This window comes from Bos indicus, chromosome 24 (genome assembly GCF_029378745.1).
Source record: "Bos indicus isolate NIAB-ARS_2022 breed Sahiwal x Tharparkar chromosome 24, NIAB-ARS_B.indTharparkar_mat_pri_1.0, whole genome shotgun sequence".
Taxonomy (NCBI): domain Eukaryota; kingdom Metazoa; phylum Chordata; class Mammalia; order Artiodactyla; family Bovidae; genus Bos; species Bos indicus.
In genome coordinates this window covers 23620137-23641628 of record NC_091783.1, presented here as the reverse complement: position 1 = coordinate 23641628, position 21492 = coordinate 23620137, and the positions used below count along the sequence as shown (strand labels likewise).

At 36.8% G+C, this 21492-nt stretch overlaps 1 protein-coding gene across 8 annotated transcripts in view; it reads right to left on the bottom strand.

The window, feature by feature from the left end:
- NOL4 (nucleolar protein 4) overlaps nt 1-21492 on the bottom strand; it is a 464847-nt gene that overhangs the window by 57271 nt on the left and 386084 nt on the right. For all 8 annotated transcript variants that reach the window (XM_070778763.1, XM_019986452.2, XM_070778758.1 and 5 more), the window contains one exon: nt 17250-17430. In XM_070778763.1, the coding sequence (XP_070634864.1) occupies nt 17250-17430 (181 nt within the window). The remainder of the gene's footprint in view (nt 1-17249; nt 17431-21492) is intronic.

Here is a 21492-nt window from a genome sequence, read left to right as displayed (position 1 = left end):
CCAGGAGAAATATCAATAACCTTAGATATGCAGATGAAACCTCTCTTATGGCAGAAAGTGAAGAGCAACTGAAAATTTTCTTGATGGAAGTAAAAGAGGAGAGTAAAAAAGCTGGCTTAAAACTCAACATTCAAAAAATGAAGATCATGGCATTTGGTCCCATCACTTCATGGCAAATAGATGGAGTAACAGTAGAAACAGTGGCAGACTTTATTTTCTTGGGCTCCAAAATCATTGCAAATTGTGATTGCAGCCATGAAATTAAAAGACCTTGCTTCTTGGAAGAAAAGCTATGACAAACCTCGACAGTGTATTAAAAAGCAGAGACATTACTTTGCCAATAAAGGTCCATCTAATCAAAGCTATGGTTTTTCCAGTAGTCATGTATGGATGTGACAGCTGGAGCATAAAGAAAGCTGAGTGCCAAAGAATTGAGGCTTTTGAACTATGATGTTGAACTCTCAAGACTCTTGAGAGTTCCTTGGACTGCAAGGAGATCAGACCAGTCGATTTTGTAAAGGAAATCAGTCCTGAATACTCATTGGAAGGACTGATGCTGAAGCTGAAGCTCCAATACTTTGGCCACCTGATGTGAGGAACTGACTCATTGGAAAAGACCATAATGCTGGGAAAGATAGAAGGCAGGAGGAGAAGGGGATGACAGAGGATGAGATGATTGGTGGCACCACCGACTCGACTGACATGAGTTTGAGCAAGCTTCAGGAATTGGTGATGGACAAGGAGGCCTGGTATGCTGCAGTCCATGGGGTCACAAAAATTTGGACATGCCTGAGCAACTGAACTGAACTGAAAGACACGTTGTATTTATAAATATGTTTTTAGGAACTGTGCTAAGAGAACATTATGATCCCTAAAATACTGCCTCAAAAAAACAATGAAGAGAATTTTATATTGCCAGATATAGAACCAAAAAAAAAAAAAAAAACACAAAAACCATTAAATCTAGAGTAGTATACAAGCTACTTTTAGATATGTTCAGAATTCTCAAGAGGATTGTATTCCTAAGGGTTTAAATGACCAGAAATAATTTTTCTCCCTGTGACCACAGAGATATTGGTCAGAATGTTAGTCATCACACATTTAATTTTATAACCTTGAGTGGGTGGACCAAACAGCAACTCAGGAGGCAAAGTTGCACTGAGTGAATGCACATTTAAACACACCCACTTCCACAAGTTCTAGCAACAATACATGGATGGCAGAAAGGGTTTCAGAAAAAGCCTTTGTATATTAGTCGAGTCACATGTCATTTTAAATGACTGTGTGCCTTGAAGTCACAAAAGGAAATGTTAGCACTCTGCTGCTGCTGCTACTGCTGCTAAGTCGCTTCAGTTGTGTCTGACTCTGTGCAACCCCATAGACAGCAGCCCACCAGGCTTGCCGTCCCTGGGATTCTCCAGGCAAGAACACTGGAGTGGGTTGCCATTTCCTTCTCCAATGCGTGAAAGTGAAAAGTCAAAGTGAAGTCGCTCAGTCGTGTCCGACTCTAGCGACCCCATGGACTGCAGCCCACCAGGCTCCTCTGTCCATGGGATTTTCCAGGCAAAAGTACTGGAGTCGGGTGCTGTTAGCACTCTAATTGTATTCATACTTGGAACTTGAATTTTTTTTTAACATGAAAGAGAAAAAAAGAATTAGGCAACTCTGGCCTCCTGTCCAGTTAGGCAGGCTCAAGATCTCTAAGGAGGCTAAGGGAGCAGTCCAGTGCCTGTTTCAGAAAGGTGCATCAATACCCTTAACCCAGGAAAGAGAAATATGGAAAGTGGCTAATTCAATTTCCATATAGAAAATGGTATTTCTGACTCCCTAGGAAAGCAGAACATTCTGAACTCCCCAAGAGAGCTTCTTCCTGGAGCTGAGGGCTGGCGAGGCCAGGAAATTTTAACTGGTTTATTTAGATGGATCCCCAGAGAACATGTCAAAGTTCAAAGGAAGTTGTTACGAAAAGAAACCAGAGCCAACCATAATGAACTCATGCCACCTGGAAAGCCCCTGAATGTTAGTTATACCAGCAGACTCAAGAAGAAAGGTCGGAGAATACTAATGAAGACTTCTTTTCTTTCCATATCTTCAGTGAGTAGACACAAGCACAAAATTCTCAGGAGGATTTTAAGAGTACATAAGATCCATTTTACTGTAGAGAACAGACTTTTAGGACACTTCTGCCAGAAAAGCCTGATCAATATAGAGCTGTAAAACCAATTATATGTGCTGAGCTGTGCAGGGAAAACACAGGGTCACTCACCTCTCTATTCAGAGCCCTTTCTCTGAGGCTCCCTGACCTACAGAAATCTACTGGAATATATGAGGGTTCAGTCAGATAAACTGAAAGATGCTTCATTTTATTTTGCAGATAATTCAGATCATTTTCCAGAGAACGGTTTATATAATTTCCAATCATTAAAAGTTACAAAAAAGGAAAAATCTCCCTGAAACTATCTCATTATATATGTGGACAAAAAAATTCAGTCTCAGTTGAATTTTAGGTTATTATTATAGTATGGAGAAGAGCTGGAAAAACAGAATGAACTGTTTCAAAATTGTGATCACATTTCAAATATATGAAGTTTAGGCTTGCTGTCTCCAAATGCATAATTACAAATTCTGTTACAATGAAATTCTCTTAAAATTTGTCTTTGGTTTTAAATAATCCCAGCCTATGCCAAAAGATTTTCAACACCTATGTTACGTTGACTTCAACTAAATCACACAGTTGTCTGTCTTCACACACTATGTTATCATGTGGATCTTCGCATTGTATAAAGGACCTGTGAATTACTCAGGGGGAATTGCTAAACTTCTGTGAATTACTTTAGGCACTACTTTATAAAATCATTATCTACACAGTTTATCTATAAAAATTATGTATTTTTCACACCTGAAACACCCAGCTGGTCGCCCTGGAGCAGGGTGGTTTTCTATCCATGCATTTACACTACTTGCTTCCATGTTGCTAGTGAGCCAGAACAAATTCTTAAGAAGGTAAGGTCAAAGTAAAAACCATACCTTCCCGTTTCTCTAGACAACTATGGTAAACATTTCTTTTCTGAATCAGATGACTTAAACTGAATACAGTTACAAGTTATGAGCTCTTCTCAGACAGCTAAAAAAAAAAACTGAACAGTATTTAAAAGCTGAGCAGTTTGAATTGTGAGTATTACTAGTTAAGAATTGCCATTTAAGTTTTTATAAGGTTATTCATTGACCCTATTTATTTTATTAAAGAATTAATGATACATGATTAAATGCAAAAAGTCAATGGGATAAATGTAGAAAAGGTTTTCTGCAATAATAAAACAAACCAAGGGTCAATATAATGGTGTAGGTGAGACAATTAACCCTAGAATCAATGCTATTCAATAGAAATTTCTGTGGTGATTGAAATGTTCTCCACTGTGCAGTACAGTAACCACTCACCACTTTGGCAATTGGACACTTAGAATATTTCCTAATGTGACTGAGGAACTGAACTTTAAATTTTAGTTAATTTAAATTAATTTGAATGTCAATAGCCACATGTGGCTCATGCCTATCATATTGCATAGCACAGATATTGATAAACATATTTGAAAGAAATAGAAAATAATCAAAATGATGATACAAATCAGGATTTAAAGTGTAAAGACAATCTGATAAATCAGCTCATTAAAGGAACATGAATGGGAGAAATGGACTTACTAAAATGCACACAGTGATGCAAAATTCTCTAGATACAAATGAAGTTTCCACTATGTTCTGTAGAATATGATTTGACAACTCACTGAGGTTTATTGGAACTCTACTGAGATAATAACTGCATAATCCCAATTATGTTGACTTCAATTAGATCACACAGTTGTCTGTCTTCACATACTATTTTATTATGTGGATCTTCCCATTGTATAAAGGATCTATGAACTACCCAGGGGGAATTGCTTAACTTCTGTGAATTACTTTAGGCGCTACTCTATAAAATCATTATCCACACAGTTTATCTACAAAAATCATGTGTTTTTCATGCCAGAAACACCCAGCTGGTGTCCTGGAGCAGGGTGGTTTTCTATCATGTGTTTGCACTACTTATTTCCACGTTTTAGTGAGCCAGAACAAATTATTAAGAAGGTAAGGTCAAAGTAAAAACCAGACCTTCACAGTTCCCTAGATAACTATGGTAAACATTTCTTTTCTGAATCAGATAACTTAAGCTGAAAATATTTTAAAACAGAATCTACATGAATTTTTCAAAATGTGTGTCTCCAATGTTTGATATGAAATACTTTCCTTTGATATTGTGCTCTTTCAAGTATTAGGAGAAAAAGAGAACAAACTATTAGAAGATATCCCCAATTTCAACTGATTTTCCCCATGCTCAATTAGATTTAATTAAGTACTCTAAAAAGACACAATATTTTATTGAAATTATTTTTCTGACTGAGTCATTCATATATCCATTTACTATTCATTAGGAAGAAAAGTTAATGGGTGAGACAACCAGAAAATAATCAAGATAAAGTAATAGCTGATACAGATCAGGTGTCAGGAAGGGCATTTCTGTGTAAGATAACCACAGAAACAGGCAATAATATCTGTATGGGTGAATATTTCACTCTTAATTAAAAACGAGGTTTCTTGGGATGCCTGGATCATGCAACATGGTAGACAATTGCATATAAAATATAAAGCTCAAGGCAAAGCATGGGGGAGATTATACAAGTTTGGGCACATTCTGAAGTTGAAACCATGAGATCTAGTGGGCTCTCCTTTGAGCAATGTGCAGGATTAAAGGGACTAGGGCAGGATGCTAGGAGAATTCCAGCAGGGAAGGGTATGGATTGAAGCAAAAGGCTTAAGGCAATAGGAGAAGAATTATCTGGTGATTAGGTGACATGGGGTTCAGAAGGTAAAGAATCTGCCTGCAATGTGGGAGACCTGGTTTTGATCCCAGGGTCAGGAAAAGTCCCTGGAGAAGGGCATGGAAACCCACTCCAGTATTCTTGCTTGGAGAATCCCCATCGACAGAGGAGCCTGAGTCGGACACGACTGAACAACTAAGCACACAAAGTTATGTGGAAGCCAAGAGAGTGGATATTTCAAGGCTCTAGTAATCAACAGATTAAAATATTACCCAAGACATCTGGTAACATCAAGGGCAAAAAGCATTTTTAGTGTGGCAATAAGTGGAATCACTGATAGACTTAACCTGACCAGTTTTAGCAAAATGTGGGGCATAAATCAATTATAGTGGATTAAAGAGTAAATGGTTGATGAGGAATTAAGACAGTGAATGAACAGAAGCACTCCTTTGGCTATTTCAGATGAGCAGTGATGTTTCAGAATGTCAATGCGGAGGGACAGCAATGTCCACATACCAAACAGGTCACACCATTGTGAACCACATCTAGTGTGGTGATGAATCTTCCATCCAAGCTCCCTTAGACTCAAAAGTATAGGCTCTGGTTCAGCACATCTTTACAGCTGACAATCCTCAATATTAGCAAGGAGCAAAGAATGTCATTTGAGCAAACTAGAAACTGCCATACAAATGTTAGCTATTATGGTCATTATTACTACAATTTGGTCTTGTTAGATTGTGGTCTGTGTATTAGACCAGTTTATATGAGAGTTGAAAAACAAATTGAAAAGTCTGCCCAATGGAGTTTGTGGAGAGGAAACATCAGTAGTTAACTTATGCATTATGCATATAATTTAGACTCAATAGATCCAGTGGATGACTGCTGTGAACAATTGCCCTCTTTAGACAGCACCATGTGAACTTCCTGATAGAAAGAAAGCATTCCAAGGTCCTATGTAATTGGATGTGATAATAACGGGAGGATTGGCTGCTTGCTTGCTTCTCATTTCAGTGGGATGATTTGAATAAGTTCTTTATAAAAATTGTAGCTGCTGTCATTTTGATAACAGTCCAAGTTGAAAATCCGGATTGTTGGGTGCAGACCCTTGCCAGCTCTAAACAAATGGAGGTTGGCTAACAAAGGATTTGAAGTGCACCCTTTCCATGCTATGAAGTCTCCAACATGGGCAAGATTTTCCTATTGCTATTCAAACTTAAGCAGGGGTTTATAGAATCTTTGAAATCTTCCTCTTTCACCCCAGAATTCTCAATTTCAGCCACTTTGCTTTATCTAAGATAAATCCTTCAGCCTACATCCAATACACATCAATAATTATCTGTACATTTTTGTTTTTACTTTGGAGCTAAATACTTCTATTTTTTAAATTTATTCATTAATTAACCCAATATAATTGAGCACTTACTATATTTCTGGCCTTATTCAAGGGCTGTAATAGTGGACAGTTCTTGATTTCCAGGAGTGAGTATGTCACAATTCAGTGAGATAAGGCACATGCAGGAGAGTGACCAGCCTTCCAAAGGGTGGAAAAGTGGTGAGGGAAAGTCAAGTTTCACAGAGGAAGTATGATTTAAATTTGGGTTGTTTGCAGAAACATGGATGAACCTAGAGAGTGTCATACAGGGAGATGTTAGTCAGAAAGAGAAAAACAAATATTGTATACTAATGCATGTATGTGGAATCTAGAAAAATGGTATAGATGATCGTATCTGCAAAGCAGAGAGACACGGGGTAGAAAATAAATACATGGATAGCAAGGGGTAAAGGGGATGGGGGGGCAGGATGAATTGAGAGATTGGGATTGACAAGTATACACAATTGATACCAAGTATAGAATGGATAACTAATGAGAACATACTGTATAGCCCAGGGAACTCTACTTAAAGCACCGAAGTGACCTGAATCGGAAGGAAATCCAAAAGGGAGGGAATATATGTGTATGTGTGGCTGGTTCACTTTGCTGTACAGTAGAAACCAACACAATATTGTCAAGCAATTATACTCCAATAAAAGTTAATTTAAAAAATAGTTAATCTTATGTGAATTTCACCATAATAAAAATGGGTTTCTATAAAAAATGAATTAGTCTTAAAGAATTTTGACGTTCAGACATGAGGAAGAGGAATGTTTTATTTTTTGATCTTAATGTCAGAGATTCTGCCTATTCAACTCTTTTTTCTCTTAATGTACCTACTATAGATGGCATGTTTGCATTCCCCTCCCTGCCAAATTCATTTGCTGAAATCACAAGAGATGGTAGTAGATGGTGGGGCATTTGGGAGCTGATTAGGTCATGAGGGTAGAGGCCTCATGAATGGAATTGGTGCCCTTATAAGGAAAAGACCTGAGAGAGCCTCCTCATCCCTTCACGATGTGAAAGAGGAACAGTGAAAAGATGGTCCTCTGTGGACCAGAAAGCAGGCTCTCCCCAGACAACAAACGTGCCAGCACCTTAAGCCTGGACTTCACAGCCTGCAGAACCGTGAAACAAATGTTTGTTGTTTAAGCTACCCAGTCTATGGAATTTTTGTTATAGCAGTCCAAGCAAAGAAAGCACTTAATACAGTGAACTGAACATGAGAATCCAAAAATACTTGTTAAATTAAATCTAAATGTTGTTAAAAGTATTCTTTTCATTCCTTTGCCTTTACATTCTTCTTGAACATAATATATAATCTGTAGGGTTTATGTTTTTATTACATTTTAATTGGAAGACTGAATTGATATACATATCTATCATGGCTAAAACAGGTACCTATTGGGAACTTGCTGTATAGCACAGGGAGCTCAGCTCGGAGCTCTGTGATGACCTAGATGGGTGGGAGGTCCAAGATGGAGGGGATATATGTACACATACAGCTGATTCACTTCATTGTACAGAAAAGACTATAATCCAAATAAATACAGGTTTTGCAAATACTGTATCTCTTTAAAAGAGATCCTATTTATGCCATCCTGTTTACGCTACCAACTCAAATGACTTCCCAGTTTCTCCGTTAATGGTTTGAATTCTGATGCTCTTCTTCTCCTTTATAAATTAAGTCAGCTGTATAGCTACTTCAACTTGGTCTCTTGAAAGTTGTTGCTTCCTTTCATACATTTTGGAGGATCTCTACAAATTCTAAAATTAAGTATTCTCAAACTTAGATTAACTGGAGTTGTCAACCATCAGATATGATGTTGGCATCTCATATAATGCTAATTTGCTGCTACGCCTTTTTAGATCTCCAAATTTATGTATATGTATGTGGTTTCTTTCTCCACAGTTCCAAATCTGTTACAGGGAATGACTATTCTGATGTCTTACATATGAAAAAAACAAGCTAAAGATAATACCGTTTTAAAAGTCAGAATGCATGGGGTTCCCAGAATTTATGAAGAAAGTCCCCAAATAAAGGCATCTGCAGGTCTGATCAATCTTGGTGCCCTCCTGTGGTTAAAACAAGCAAAAACTAAACAAAATAAAAACAGCAGTAGCCAATACCAGGATTACAGGCACAATGTGTTTCTTGAGAAGAAATGTTATTTAAAGCTCCTTCACAACATGAAATCAACCATTTGCTTTGCTATCGTCACTATAGCTAGAGACCTTTGTCAAATGTGAGCTAGAGAAACTCTTTTTGGTTTAAGTCTAAAGCTGTTTAAGTCTAAAGTCTAGACTAGCCTTTGCTCCCCTCACTCAATTATGCTCAGCCCAAGGCCAAGGCTCAAATGAAGCCATCTCATTTGCAGGCCATTCTGGTTATTCTGCTACTCTTGTTTCTTCTCAGTAACACACAATCTGAATTGTTCAAAGTTGTTCTCTGCTATATTCTAAAGAGACTTTAGGGGCTTCCCTGGTGGCTCATACAGCAAGGAATCTGCCTGCAATGCAGGAGACCTGGGTTCGATGTCTGGGTTCGGAAGATCCACTGGAGGAGGGCATGGCAACCCAGTCTAGTATTCTTGACTGGAGAATTCCATGGACAGAGGAGACTGGCAGACTACAGTCCTTGAGGTTGCAAAGAACCGACATAACTTAATGACTAACACTTTCACTTTTCAAAGAGAATTTTATCTCATTATTGGAGAAGGACGTGGCAACCCATTCCAGTACTCTTGCCTGGGAAATTCCATGGATGGAGGAGCCTGGGAGGCTACAGTCCATGGGGTCACAAAGAGTCGGATGCGACTGAGCGACTTCACTTTCTTTCTTTCCATAGTTCCTTTTGGAAAAGGAAATGGCAACCCATTCCAGTGCTCTTGCCTGGAGAATCCCATGGACGGAGGGGCCTGGTGGACTACAGTCTATGGGGTTGCAAAGAGTCGGAAACGACTAAGCAGCTAACGCACACAACACACATGGTGGTGAAGCTTTTTTGTGGCGAAACTTAAAGACAAGTTAGTCGTTTAAGCTGGATTTAGAAAAGGCAAAGGAACCAGAGATAAAATTGCAAACATAGAAAAAGCAAGGGACTTCCAAAAAAATATCTACTTCTGCTTTATTGACTAAGCCAAAGCTTTTGACTGTGTGGATCACAACAAATTGGAAAATTCCTGAAGAGATGGGAATACTACACCACCTTACCTGCCTCCTGAGAAATCTGTATGCAGATTTCTGCAAGAAATCTGGTCAAGAAGCAACAGTTAGAACTGGACATGGAACAATAGGCTGGCGGCAAATTGGGAAAGGCTGTACACTGTCATCCTATTTACCTTATATGCAGGGTACATCTTGCAAAACGCCAGGCTGTGTGAAGCACAAAGTGGAATCAAGATTGCCAGGAGAAATATCAGAAACCACAGATATGTAGATGACATCACCCTTATGGCAGAAAGAAAAGAGGAACTAAGGAGCCTCTTCTTGAAAGTGAAAGAGGAGAGTGAAAAAACTGGTTTAAAACTCAGCATGCCAAAAAGAAAAAAAATGAAGATCACGGCATCTGGTCCCATCACCTCATGGCAAATAGATGGGGAAACAATGGAAACAGTGCCAGACTTTATTTTCTTGGGCTCCAAAATCACTGCAGATGGTGACTGCATCCCTGAAATTAAAAGATGCTTGCTCCTTGGAAGAAAAGTTATGACCAACCTAGACAGTATATTAAAAAGCAGAGGCATTACTTTGCCAACTAAGGTCTATCTAGTCAAAGCTATGGTTTTTCCAGTAGGCTTGTATGGATGTGAGGGTTGGACCATAAAGAAAGCTGAGTGCCGAAGGATTGATGCTTTTGAACTGTGGTGTTAGAGAAGATTCTTGAGAGTCCCCTGGACTGCAATGAGATCCAACCAGTCAATTCTAAAAGAAATCAGTCCTGAATATTCGTTGGAAGGACTGATGCTGAAGCTCCAATTCTTTGGCCACCTGATGCAAAGTGACTCATTTGAAAAGACCCTGATGCTGGGAAAGATTGAAGGCAGGATGAGAAGGGGACGACAGAGGATGAAATGGTTGGATGGCATCACTGACTCTATGGACATCGGTTTGAGCAAGTTCCAGGAGTTGATGGCACAGGAGTTGAGGCCTGGTGTGCTGCAGTCCATGGGGTTGCAGTCCACGGAGTCAGACATGACTGAGCAACTGAACTGAACTGATAACCTCATCATAGCACCATAGTATCTATATTCAAGTGGCAAATTTATGGAAATCGTTTTCTAATAAAACTGCTTTCTATAAAAACAGTCCCTGGGGCTTCAAAGAGTCGAACATGAATGAGCGACTGAACTGAAATGATAAGAACTGCTCATTTGTATGGCTGCATACCTGGAACCTATACCAGATTTCCTATGTGGCTTTTGACCATCACTGAACAATACAACTGGGGATTTAATAACAGCATATTATGATCACACATGTATGTATATATTTACATGCTTTGTAAAGATGTACATGCTTCAAGGGACAAATTCCGGATGCTATTAGAGTTATGACTGTACCTGATCTAGACCTGCAGAGTTCAGGATTTAAAAAATGAGCAATAAATGAGAGATGTGGGAGTAAAAAATGATCAAAGAAAACTTCAGGAGGGAGGATCCTGAGGCATGAAGAACTAGCTAATATCATTTTTCTAAGAACAATGAGAGCCTATAGAAGGGTTTTAGATATTGAAGTGATGTGATCAGGTTTTCCTTTCCTTAAAGATTACCCTGATTTCTCTGTGGAGAATGGGTAGGAAAGCAAGAAAACTTTTGGAGTCCTGCTAATTATTAATCCATAGCAGCATTTTTCCCTTTTATTTCCCTCTCAAGTTTTACTCTTGATTGGCAGTTCCTGCAAAGTTCTTTCTTCTCAAAAAAAGTCTCCAAAAATATTCTCACTTGTGTCTTGAATCTTTTCCCTCACTGTATATAGTATCTTTCTCTTTACCAGTAGCTCCCTGCCTTTTTTATGAAAACATGATGCTTCCTCCAACTTGCTGAATAAATCAAAGGAACAAAATGGGACAGGAAATATATAGACCCACAGGATTGTGCTCCAAAGTGCCTCATGCTTTGTTTAATGCTCTGCTGTTACCGTCTTAAAATTCTTCATTCTTAAATATGAGGCCCCACATTTTCATTTGGCATTGGGCTCCCACAATTAGTTTGCCATTTAGGGAGTAAAGATAAATTATTTTGGTTGTGTTTGAGTAGAGGTAAATGTTTTTTCAATATTCTTCTATATGTCATTTCCATATCCAAAGTTTTGGCCACTTCTCTTCATTTTTAGTATCACCACAATAATCTAAGTTACCATTCTCTTTTCCTGATATTACATCAGTAATTAATATTAGGCAAAATAGACTTTTATAAGGTTTTTAGATAAAAAGAGGAATATTTTACAATGACAAAGCATCGGCCTGTCAGGAAGATATAATAATATATACAATGTGTGTGTGTGTGTGTGTGTGTGTGTGTGTGTGTGAGTGAGTGTGAGTCGTGTCTGACTCTCTGAGACTCTATGGACTGTAGCCTGCCAGGCTTCTCTGTCTATGGGATTTCCCAGGCAAGAATAGTGGAGTGGGTTGCCATTTCCTTCTCTTTCTTCTCCACCCAGGGATCCAACCCGTGTCTCCTGCATTGGCAGGTAGAATTTACCACTGAGCCACCTGGGAAGCAGTATAAGCAATATATGTACATAATGACTGACTGACAAATGAATGAGACAGAACTGGCAGAATTGAAGGCCAAAATAAATAATTCAACAACAGTAGTTGGAGATCTCAATACCATTTTTTCAATAATGGATATAAAAACTAGGCAGATGATCAACAAGAATATAGAAGACTTCAACACTGTAACCCAACTAAGCCTACTACATATTTACAAAGTATCCTACTACCAATGATGGTAGAATATACATATTTCTCAGGAACATGTGGAACATTCTCCAGGATAGACCATAATCTGGATCATTAAGCCAGCTTCAAAAATCTTGAAAGGACTGAAAATTTTCAAAGTCATTGACAGAAAGAAATTTGGGAAATTCACAATTATGTGGCAATTAAACAACATTATTAAATAATCAATGGATCAAAGAAGAAATGATAGAGGAAATTACAAGATAGATACTTTGAGGTGAATGAAAGCAAAAACACAACATACCAAAACTTTTGTAATACAGATAAGGCAGCCTAGAAGGAAATTTGTAGCTGTAACCCATTCCAGTACTCTTGCCTGGAGAACTCCACGGACAGAGGAACTGGGCAGGCTACAGTTCATGGGATCGCAAAGAGTCAGACACGACTGAGCGACTTTCACTTTCAAACACCTATATACAAAAAGATTAAAAAAAAAAAAAAAAAGACTTCAAATAAATGTCTTAACTTCTCAGGTTAAGACCTTGGAAACAAAGAGCAAACTAAATTTAATGTAAGCAAAGTGAAGGAAATAATAAATTGGGGAGTAGAAATCAGTGAAATAGAGAATAGAAAAGCCATAAAGAAAATCAATGAAACAAAATGCTTGCTCTTTGAAACGATCAAGAAAACTGACAAAACCTTTCCTAAGAATCACCAAGAAGAAAGAGAACACTTAGATAACTTGAATCAGAAATGACATTAGAAGCATCACTCCTGACCTTACAAAAATAAAAAGGTTTGTGAAAGGAGACTATGAACACTTGTATCAATAAATTAGATAATTCTGGTGAATGGATCAACTCCTGCAAATACACAAACTACCTAACTGCAGTTTAAAGAAGAAAGAGACAATATAAGTAGCCCTCTAACAAGTAAATAGAGACTGATTTAGGAAACAAAACCCTTCCAGTAAAGCCCAGGCACAGATATCATCAGATTCTATCAAATACTTAAAGACTTAATATCACTACTTCACAGACTATTCCAAAATAATAGAAAAAATATAAAATAATGTTTTAAGGAAAACATTCCTTCTATAATAGCATCACAAAGGGGAATACTTAGCAATAGAATTAATGAAACAAGTGCAAAGTTTGTATTTTAAATACTGTAAGACTTGTTGAGAAACATTCTAAAAATTGAAAGAGCCCGTGTTCAGTCTATAATTTCTTTAAAATGTTAAACATGGACCACATGCATGCACCAGCAATTCCACTCTCAGGTATTCCCCCAAATAACTGATAACATATATATATACAGCATTTTATGTAAATGTGTATAACAGCATTATTCATAGTAACCCCAAAGTGGAAAACATGAAGTGCCCACCAACTGAACTAAACAGTTGATATCTCGCTAAACAAAATATGACATATCCACAGAATGGAACATCATTTGGCAGTAAAAAAATGAAGCACTGATACATGCTCTAACATAGATGTACCTTGAAAACAGCATCTAAGTGAAAGAAGCCAGACACAGAAGACCACGCATTGTACGACTGATTCATTCATTTGTATGAAATTTCCAGGCTGGGAGAGTTTCCAGAGAAAGTAGATTAGTATTTACCAGGGGCTGTCACTTCCTTCCTTCCTTGCTTCCATTATATTCCATTACAGATTGCCAGCTCAGTGGTTTACAATGTGGCCTCTGATGTCAGAATGATTGTCAAATTCTGGCCCCTTCCCTTCCCTTATTAAGGAGGGATTTGGGGCAAGCCACTCATCTTCTTTGAGCCTCACAAAATAGGTTTCAATCACATTAGAAAAAAAGGAAGTGGTACCTAGGCATGATTTTTTCAAGTGGGGGAAAGTTCAGTTTTATAAAAAATTTCCCCCAAATTGCAGAATATATCTCATAGGATTGTATAAGGATTAAACAGAGACTACATGAAAACACTATAATGAGTCAGAAGTGGTAGTGTTATTAATTAATGTTCAATAAATTAATTTCATAAATGAACAATCTTTTTAAATCTATAAGACAAAAAATCATGCTGTTACTATCTTTAGTGACTCTACTCCCCCGGCCAATTTTTTGATTTGGTGGTTAAGTTCTGAGCTACGTATCAATTTTTACTTACTATGTAAAATATTTAAAAAGAAGTGTTACTGTTTCTAGCTTTATAGGCTAAAAGAAGGCTTACCTTTTGTTTATGTTTTCCATTTCTGGTCTTAGACTTCCCCTTTCCTGCTAATTTGTTGTTCAAATAAAAATAAACATTGAAAACAGCTAAGAAGGCTCTCTAGCTGGGTTTTGAAAAGATGAATATACACTTGAAACCTGCCCCCACAAAATAAGCTGCTTTTTTTCCTCTTCCACTTCAGGTACTGCTCTTTTGAGCTGGGGGTCAGTTGATACAGACTAATAATGTTCAGTGACTCTGTCCTTACTACTACTACTAAGTTGCTCAGTCGTGTCCGCAACCCCATAGACTCCCCCGTCCCTGGGATTCTCCAGGCAAGAACACTGGAGTGGGTTGCCATTAGAGGACTTTTAATTCTAAGGCAGACCAAAGAGCCCCAGTCTTCCAGCAGAATCATTCCAGGATACACTGGGAACATATTTCTAGTATTGTAAAGATAGGTAATTTTCTAGAGTATATACCCATTTGATAGTAGTATAATAATACAATTACCCAATATATTAAAAACTCACCAAGCCTAAGTTCAAAATTTCCAACTGGTGTTTGTTTCCACACATTTTCAGCAGAAAAGATAGGAAGTATGTTTTTCTTTTAAAACCAAACTACACTGAGCTCTCAGTGATACTACCGATTCAACTACAAAATTATGGAGTTTTTGCTTCAATTTATTGATTTCACATCTGTATCTACTTTTCCCGCTGCTGAAAATTCCATCTTTCACTGACACCAACATAATCACAAATTTGTTCTAAACTATAATACACAGACAACAGTTCCAAAATAATTATATGATTACTGAAAATAGTTTAAGGTTTTATCATAAGCTTTCACACTGTGTCATCAAATTATGACTGTTGAGATCACTCAGAAAAGTTCCTCTCTATGGGGTTATGTCAACCATTTATTAAACAGATAAAGTTCATTTGCATAATTTGTCTTTCAATACTAGGGATTCTTTAGATCAGATTGTTCCATAATTATGTAAATTGTTTCAGTTAAATTTAAAAAACAAAGTATAAAAACCAAGTGTACTCATTCATACAAATACATGTATCCATTCTCTTCCATGTATATGTATGGCTGAGTCCCCTCACTGTTCACCTGAAACTACCACAACTTCGGCTATAACCCAATACAAAATAAAATGTTCAAAGTTACCAAAAAAAAGTAAAAGAAAAAACCACAGCCAACTGTAACCAGAGAATAATTCTGGCTTATAGTCCTTTCTTTATTCTGTTCGTTTTCCATTCAGGTCTCTCTCTATATATTCTTTAATGAATGTTAGCATACTATACGGAGAAGGCAATGGCACTCCACTCAAGTACTCTCGCCTGGAAAATCCCATGGACAGAGGAGCCTGGTGGGCTGCAGTCCATGGGGTCGCTAAGACTTGGACACGATTGAGCAACTTTACTTTCACCCATTGGAGAAGGAAATGGCAACCCACTCCAGTGTTCTTGCCTGGAGAATCTCAGGGATCGGGGAGCCTGGTGGGCTGCCATCTATGGGGTCGCACAGAGTTGGATAGGACTGAAGTGACTTAGCAGCAGCAGCATACTATAAATATTTTTCACTATTGAGAGTATATAAAGATATTTTTCTTTACTTTTTATAACTTCAGGTTACTTTCCTATGTGGATGCAGTATAATTGAATTGACTAGCCATCTTTTGATGGATGTTTTTATTGGTAAGCTTTTTTTGTGCATTTATAAATAACACTGCAACAAGAAAATAGCTAAGTGCATATGTCTTGTATTTTTGCCGGTGTGTCTTTGAGTAAACTTCTAACGAGAGATTCCTAAAGAAACTGCTGCGTCAAATGGCAAATGAGTATTCAATTTTGTTAGATATTGTCAAGTTTACTCCAAGTTTTTACATTTATACAGGCAACTATACTCATTTCCCACAGCCTAGTCAAAGAAATATTCAGTAAGTATTTGGACTTTCATTAATCTGACAGATAGGAGCTGCATTTCTCTTACTAGAAGTGAGTGAGTTTGAGTAGCTATACCTGGATTTAAGGTCATTTGCATTGCTTTCTATGAGAATTGCATGTTCATATTTATAGCCTTACTTATTAAATATGTAGTTTTGAGTATTCCTTTCTTTTTAGAAGACCTTCATGTATTGGCCTATTAACTCTTTGTAGTATTGGTAGCTAGTAATTTTGCAGTTTATCATTTAATTTTTATTTTATGCATTTTGTTGTTGTGTGTGTATATGATAGAACATATTTTTCCCTGGATTTTAAGTATAGTTTAGGAAAACTTTTCCTACAACCCAGTGATAGGAAATTCACCCATGTATATTATTCCTAATAGATGCATGACTTTATATTACACATGTGGAATTTATTCTGGTATATAAGCTCAAGAAATTCCTAAAATTTTACCACTGCTGATGGAACACACCATTGTCATTGACAAGCTTTTGGCTAGAGATCCATGCTTTGTTTCTGTGTGTTGTTTCAGTTTGTATCTTCTTACTTAAAACAACTGCGTATGTTTCAACAAATCAATAAAGTTCCTGGTACCTCAAATTTTCCAAATTAAAAACCTCTTTGAACATTGAGAAAATGTGTCATTACTTTTGACAAGTAGTACATTACAGCTTCACAGAAAGAATGTGTGACTATTTGGTTAAAAAAATTGCTATTTCTCTAGTTGAGATTTTTGAGTTTAAAACAGCAATTGTTCAGTTGCTTAATAGTGCTGCTACATATATATAGAAACAGCAACAGAATAGGGAGATGTCCTTGTAGGCAGGTGGACATTATGTGTTAAATGGTCTTGTTTTCAGCAGACTGGCACTGACTATTGCTTATAACATTTCATTCCATTTTTTTCTCTCAAGTTTAGGGAATTTAATACCCACAAATTGACAGAAAAACATAATATGTAATAAAGACTCACCACTACTAGATGCATCATTCAGATTTAGCAGTCCCCCTCCGAGCCCTCTGTAACTATGGTAACTGTAGGTCCCATTTCCGTTGATGTACAACACCTCCTGGGAGCCTGAAACAGCTGAGGTTGAGTAAGTGCCCTGGGCTGCCTCCGGTTTACATTGTTTGTCTGTTGGAGCAGATTCATCCTGCAATGACAATAGCAGTTCATTATTTATCAAATCACCACACTATTTCATCTTGAACAGGACTATCTTATTGTTATCTATGTGTCTGCACTGAACAAGAAAAATACAGTCAACATTAAATCAGTACATATGCACATTTTCAACAACTTTGCTGAAAACTAAAAAAAGGAAAGCAATGTAACAATGTGAGACAGATTGGAGATGGAGCAATTTACAATTTCCAACTGAATTTAAAATTACATGAAGAGAGTTGTTCACAATAGCCAAGAGAAGGAAGTAGCCTCAATGTCCACTGACAGATGAAGAGCTAAAAATTGTGGTATATAAATACAATGCAATATTATTCAGTCTCAAGAAAAGAAGAAAACCCTGTCATAGCCTACCACATGAATGAATCTTGAGGATATAATGCTAAGTGAAATAAGCCAATCACCAAAAGATAAACATTGCATAATTCCCCTTATTTTAGGTAAATTAGCCAAGCACACAGAAACAGAGTAGAATGGTGGTTGCAAGGGCCTGGGAGAAGGGGAGGTCAGGAGTTGTTCATTAGGTGATTCAGTCATGTAGAATTCGGGGAATGGTCCTGGGGAATCCCTTGCATGAAAATGTGCATATGGCTGACAATACTGGAAATTGTTGGGAGAGTGAAAACCATTGGGCTGTGCAGTATTTTTTCTGTAGAGATATGTAGCCATTGCAACTTTGAAAGAAGGCAAAATATTCTATACTTCAAAGCAACTTTGGTTCTAGAGAAGAGGCTGGGCTTCCCTGGTGGCTCAGCTGGCAAAGAATAGGTCTGCAATGTAGGAGACCTGGGTTTGATCCTTGGGTTGGGAAGATTCCCCTGGAGAAGGGAATGGCTGCCAAATCCAGTATTCCGGCCTGGAGAATTCCACAGACTGTACAGTCCATGGGGTCGTAAAGAGTCAGACATGACTGAGCGACTTTCACTTTAACTGAGAAGAAGCTAGCCTCAAACAATTCCACCATTAGAGTAACTTCCTAGTTTCCTGTTTGAAAACAGGTTGGTCAACGCGATAAAACTGGAGTTTCTAGTTTAAAAAAATTAGTGGCTCCTATGATACATTCCTAATTTATTTTTCTGGGTTTGGAAAATGACAATAAAATACACCTATTGGAGAAGAGTTTCTTAAAGATGACTAGAAAGGGAGAAGGAAGAAGGCATTGCCTCCCACAATATTTTCTCTCTGATTCTTTGTGTGATGGAATTAGTTTGAATTATTAAACATGCTACTTTTTAAATGTGCCTCAGCCTTTTCAATATTAACTGTTATTCCAAACCACAGAAACTGCACTGAGCAGGCAGATAATTAATTCCACGAATAATCAAAATAGGCCTTGTAGGGAGTCATCTGTATCCAAACACAGATTTTCGCTATTAATGTTTTGGTAGTCCACTATATGTTAAGAAATATAAAGTATCAAAATCCCAATTGAATCTGTTCAGCAGTGTATTTTGGGCAAAAGTTTATTTTTTTTTCTTTTTAAACTTTACAAAATTGTATTAGTTTTGCCAAATATCAAAATGAATCTGCCACAGGTATACATGTGTTCCCCCCATGGGTTCAGGATGGGGAACACATGGGCAAAAGTTTAATATAAAGTTAATTCATGTTTTTCACATGAGTGATTACTATTATTGGTTTCAAAGAAGCATAGATTTTAATGACATAAAAAATAAATATCCCCTGGAGTCACATTTTATCTTTATAAGCAACTTTTAATAATCATTAGCTCCTGAAGTTTTCAAACCTGACAGCTTGCCCCCTAGGTTGCTCTGAAGATTATTTTCAAAAGAGGAATATATTAATATCCTACAAGACTGAATATCTAGGCAATAAAACACATTTTATTCATCAGAAACCTGAAAAATCCTGTGCCAGATTTTATAGGACATAGTTCAAATTTTCTTAAAAATTCCATAAAAATGATGCATCAACATGATGAAATGACCACCAGCATTGCCAGCATTGTACGAGACAATGCAGAATTGTTTTGATTCAGATTTCTTTTGATTAAAAATATACAACAGATGAAACAGCTATGGTGACTTCTATAATTAGGGTCTGGTCTTATCAATAAATATCTGCTTTATGTATATAAGTATGCAATTCAAATTTGAAAAACTGGGCTTAGACTAGGACAGATGGTTACTTATAGATAGATGGTAAGACTGGAAATTATTTAGAAGTGTAGGCATTGCTTGCTCATGACCTTCTCATTCACACACTGTTTGGGAAGATTGGCCCGTATCCTTTATACTTTATCTATAGAAACTGGACAGGACAAACTTGAGTTAGCTGAAACTGATCTGGTATGTGGACAATATAGATTGAATTCCTAACTCACTTCAAATGCCAAAGGAATCCTTTACACATGTATCTTATACAGACATGTTTTTTTTAATTAAATTTGCCTGATTCTACTCAACTTTTGACAATAGGTTTCAAAAACATTGTATTTATATCTCCCAAGAACTTAAATTTTTCTTACATTTTATACTCTCTACTATCTGTTAAATATGCTGCATATTTTCATTAACTTTTCTCTGCCTATAAATATTATCAGCAAATGGCAAAAAGTTTTTTGCTTGATTCAGTAATATTTTTCTTCTGTTTTCCTTTATCTTACATTATTATAGCAATTGGAGATGAAAGGCATTTTGCATCAACATGAAATTATACTTTTAGTTCATCATTGAGATGATCTAGGTACAAGCAATGAGCTTTTTTAAGGTAAAAAAAAATTGCATAGACCGCAAACAAGTTTATCACTGCAGAATATGTATATCATTTAGGCATCAATTTACTTGAACTTCCTTTAAGATCGTTACTTGATTTCTCCTGTCTTTACAAGGTCTTTGTAGTCTGTATGATAGCATTTTTACTTAAGTTACTGCTCTAAATTTTCTTTGCTCTTCAATTATGGATGACGTGAGGGAGTGCAATTTATTTCATGTATAAACTGCTGGAAAACCTCTCTACCTTCTAAAAGTGTCTCTTCTTCCACTTCATAGCAAGTGTTTCAGAACTAAGCACATGTGGATAAGAATTTGCAGTGAAATTCATAAAAGATCTGAGAGAACCAGAACTCTAATTTATATTGCTTTCTTGCTAAGGAAAAACAGTCTGCACTTAATGTAAATGTGCTTACTACTTACGATGATAAGAAGCGATTTCTGATGCTACCAAAACACACATACACACACACTCACTTACGTATATAACGACACTCAGGCAGGAACTCCTTTCATATAGTTAACAGCATCCACACCATCTCCCCTTGGCCATACAAATGATCAAGATGCCAACACAGAAGACTGAGAAGACGGCTCTTTGCAAAGATGCTGCCAAACCCACTAGGAAAGGTAACAGTGGAAGATATATTTTGACAAAATCTAAATATTATAATGATAAGATCTGAAATAACAGAGAAGATAGATTTTGTTTCCAACTTGAGAAACCAAAGTCATAGCAGGAGAGCTTTCATGAAGAGTTTTAACAAAGTGTTCCTAGACAGGTTATGTTAATAAACTATGGTAATATTTACATACACACACACACACACACAAAAAAACACACAGACATAATTTTATGAACAATAAATGCTTGAGAACTATTGACTTAAAGAAAAATACAGAAAAAATACAATCCTTAACCTGATATACAAAGATACATGGCTGGCAAGAAGTAACCTACTACCACCACAAACCTATCTACTCTCAAATTCTTCCTGATGGTCATAACATTTTATAATTACAAACAAGGGTTGAGAATTAACACTTTTAAATTGCAATCTTAAATGTGACACTATGCTATTTAGTTACAAATGAAAAAAATCAAATTAAAAAAATAGATGTCTTTTTTCTATAGGTTTCTAATACTTAAATTTTGACTTCTGTTGTTAATATGATCAAAATAAAAATTTAAAAGTAATATTCCTTTGAGGTCATATAATCTGATTGCAGATATAACTGTTTTGGTCATTCGTTTTCATATGTATAGCATAATATTTTTCACCTCAGAAAATTCTTTCATT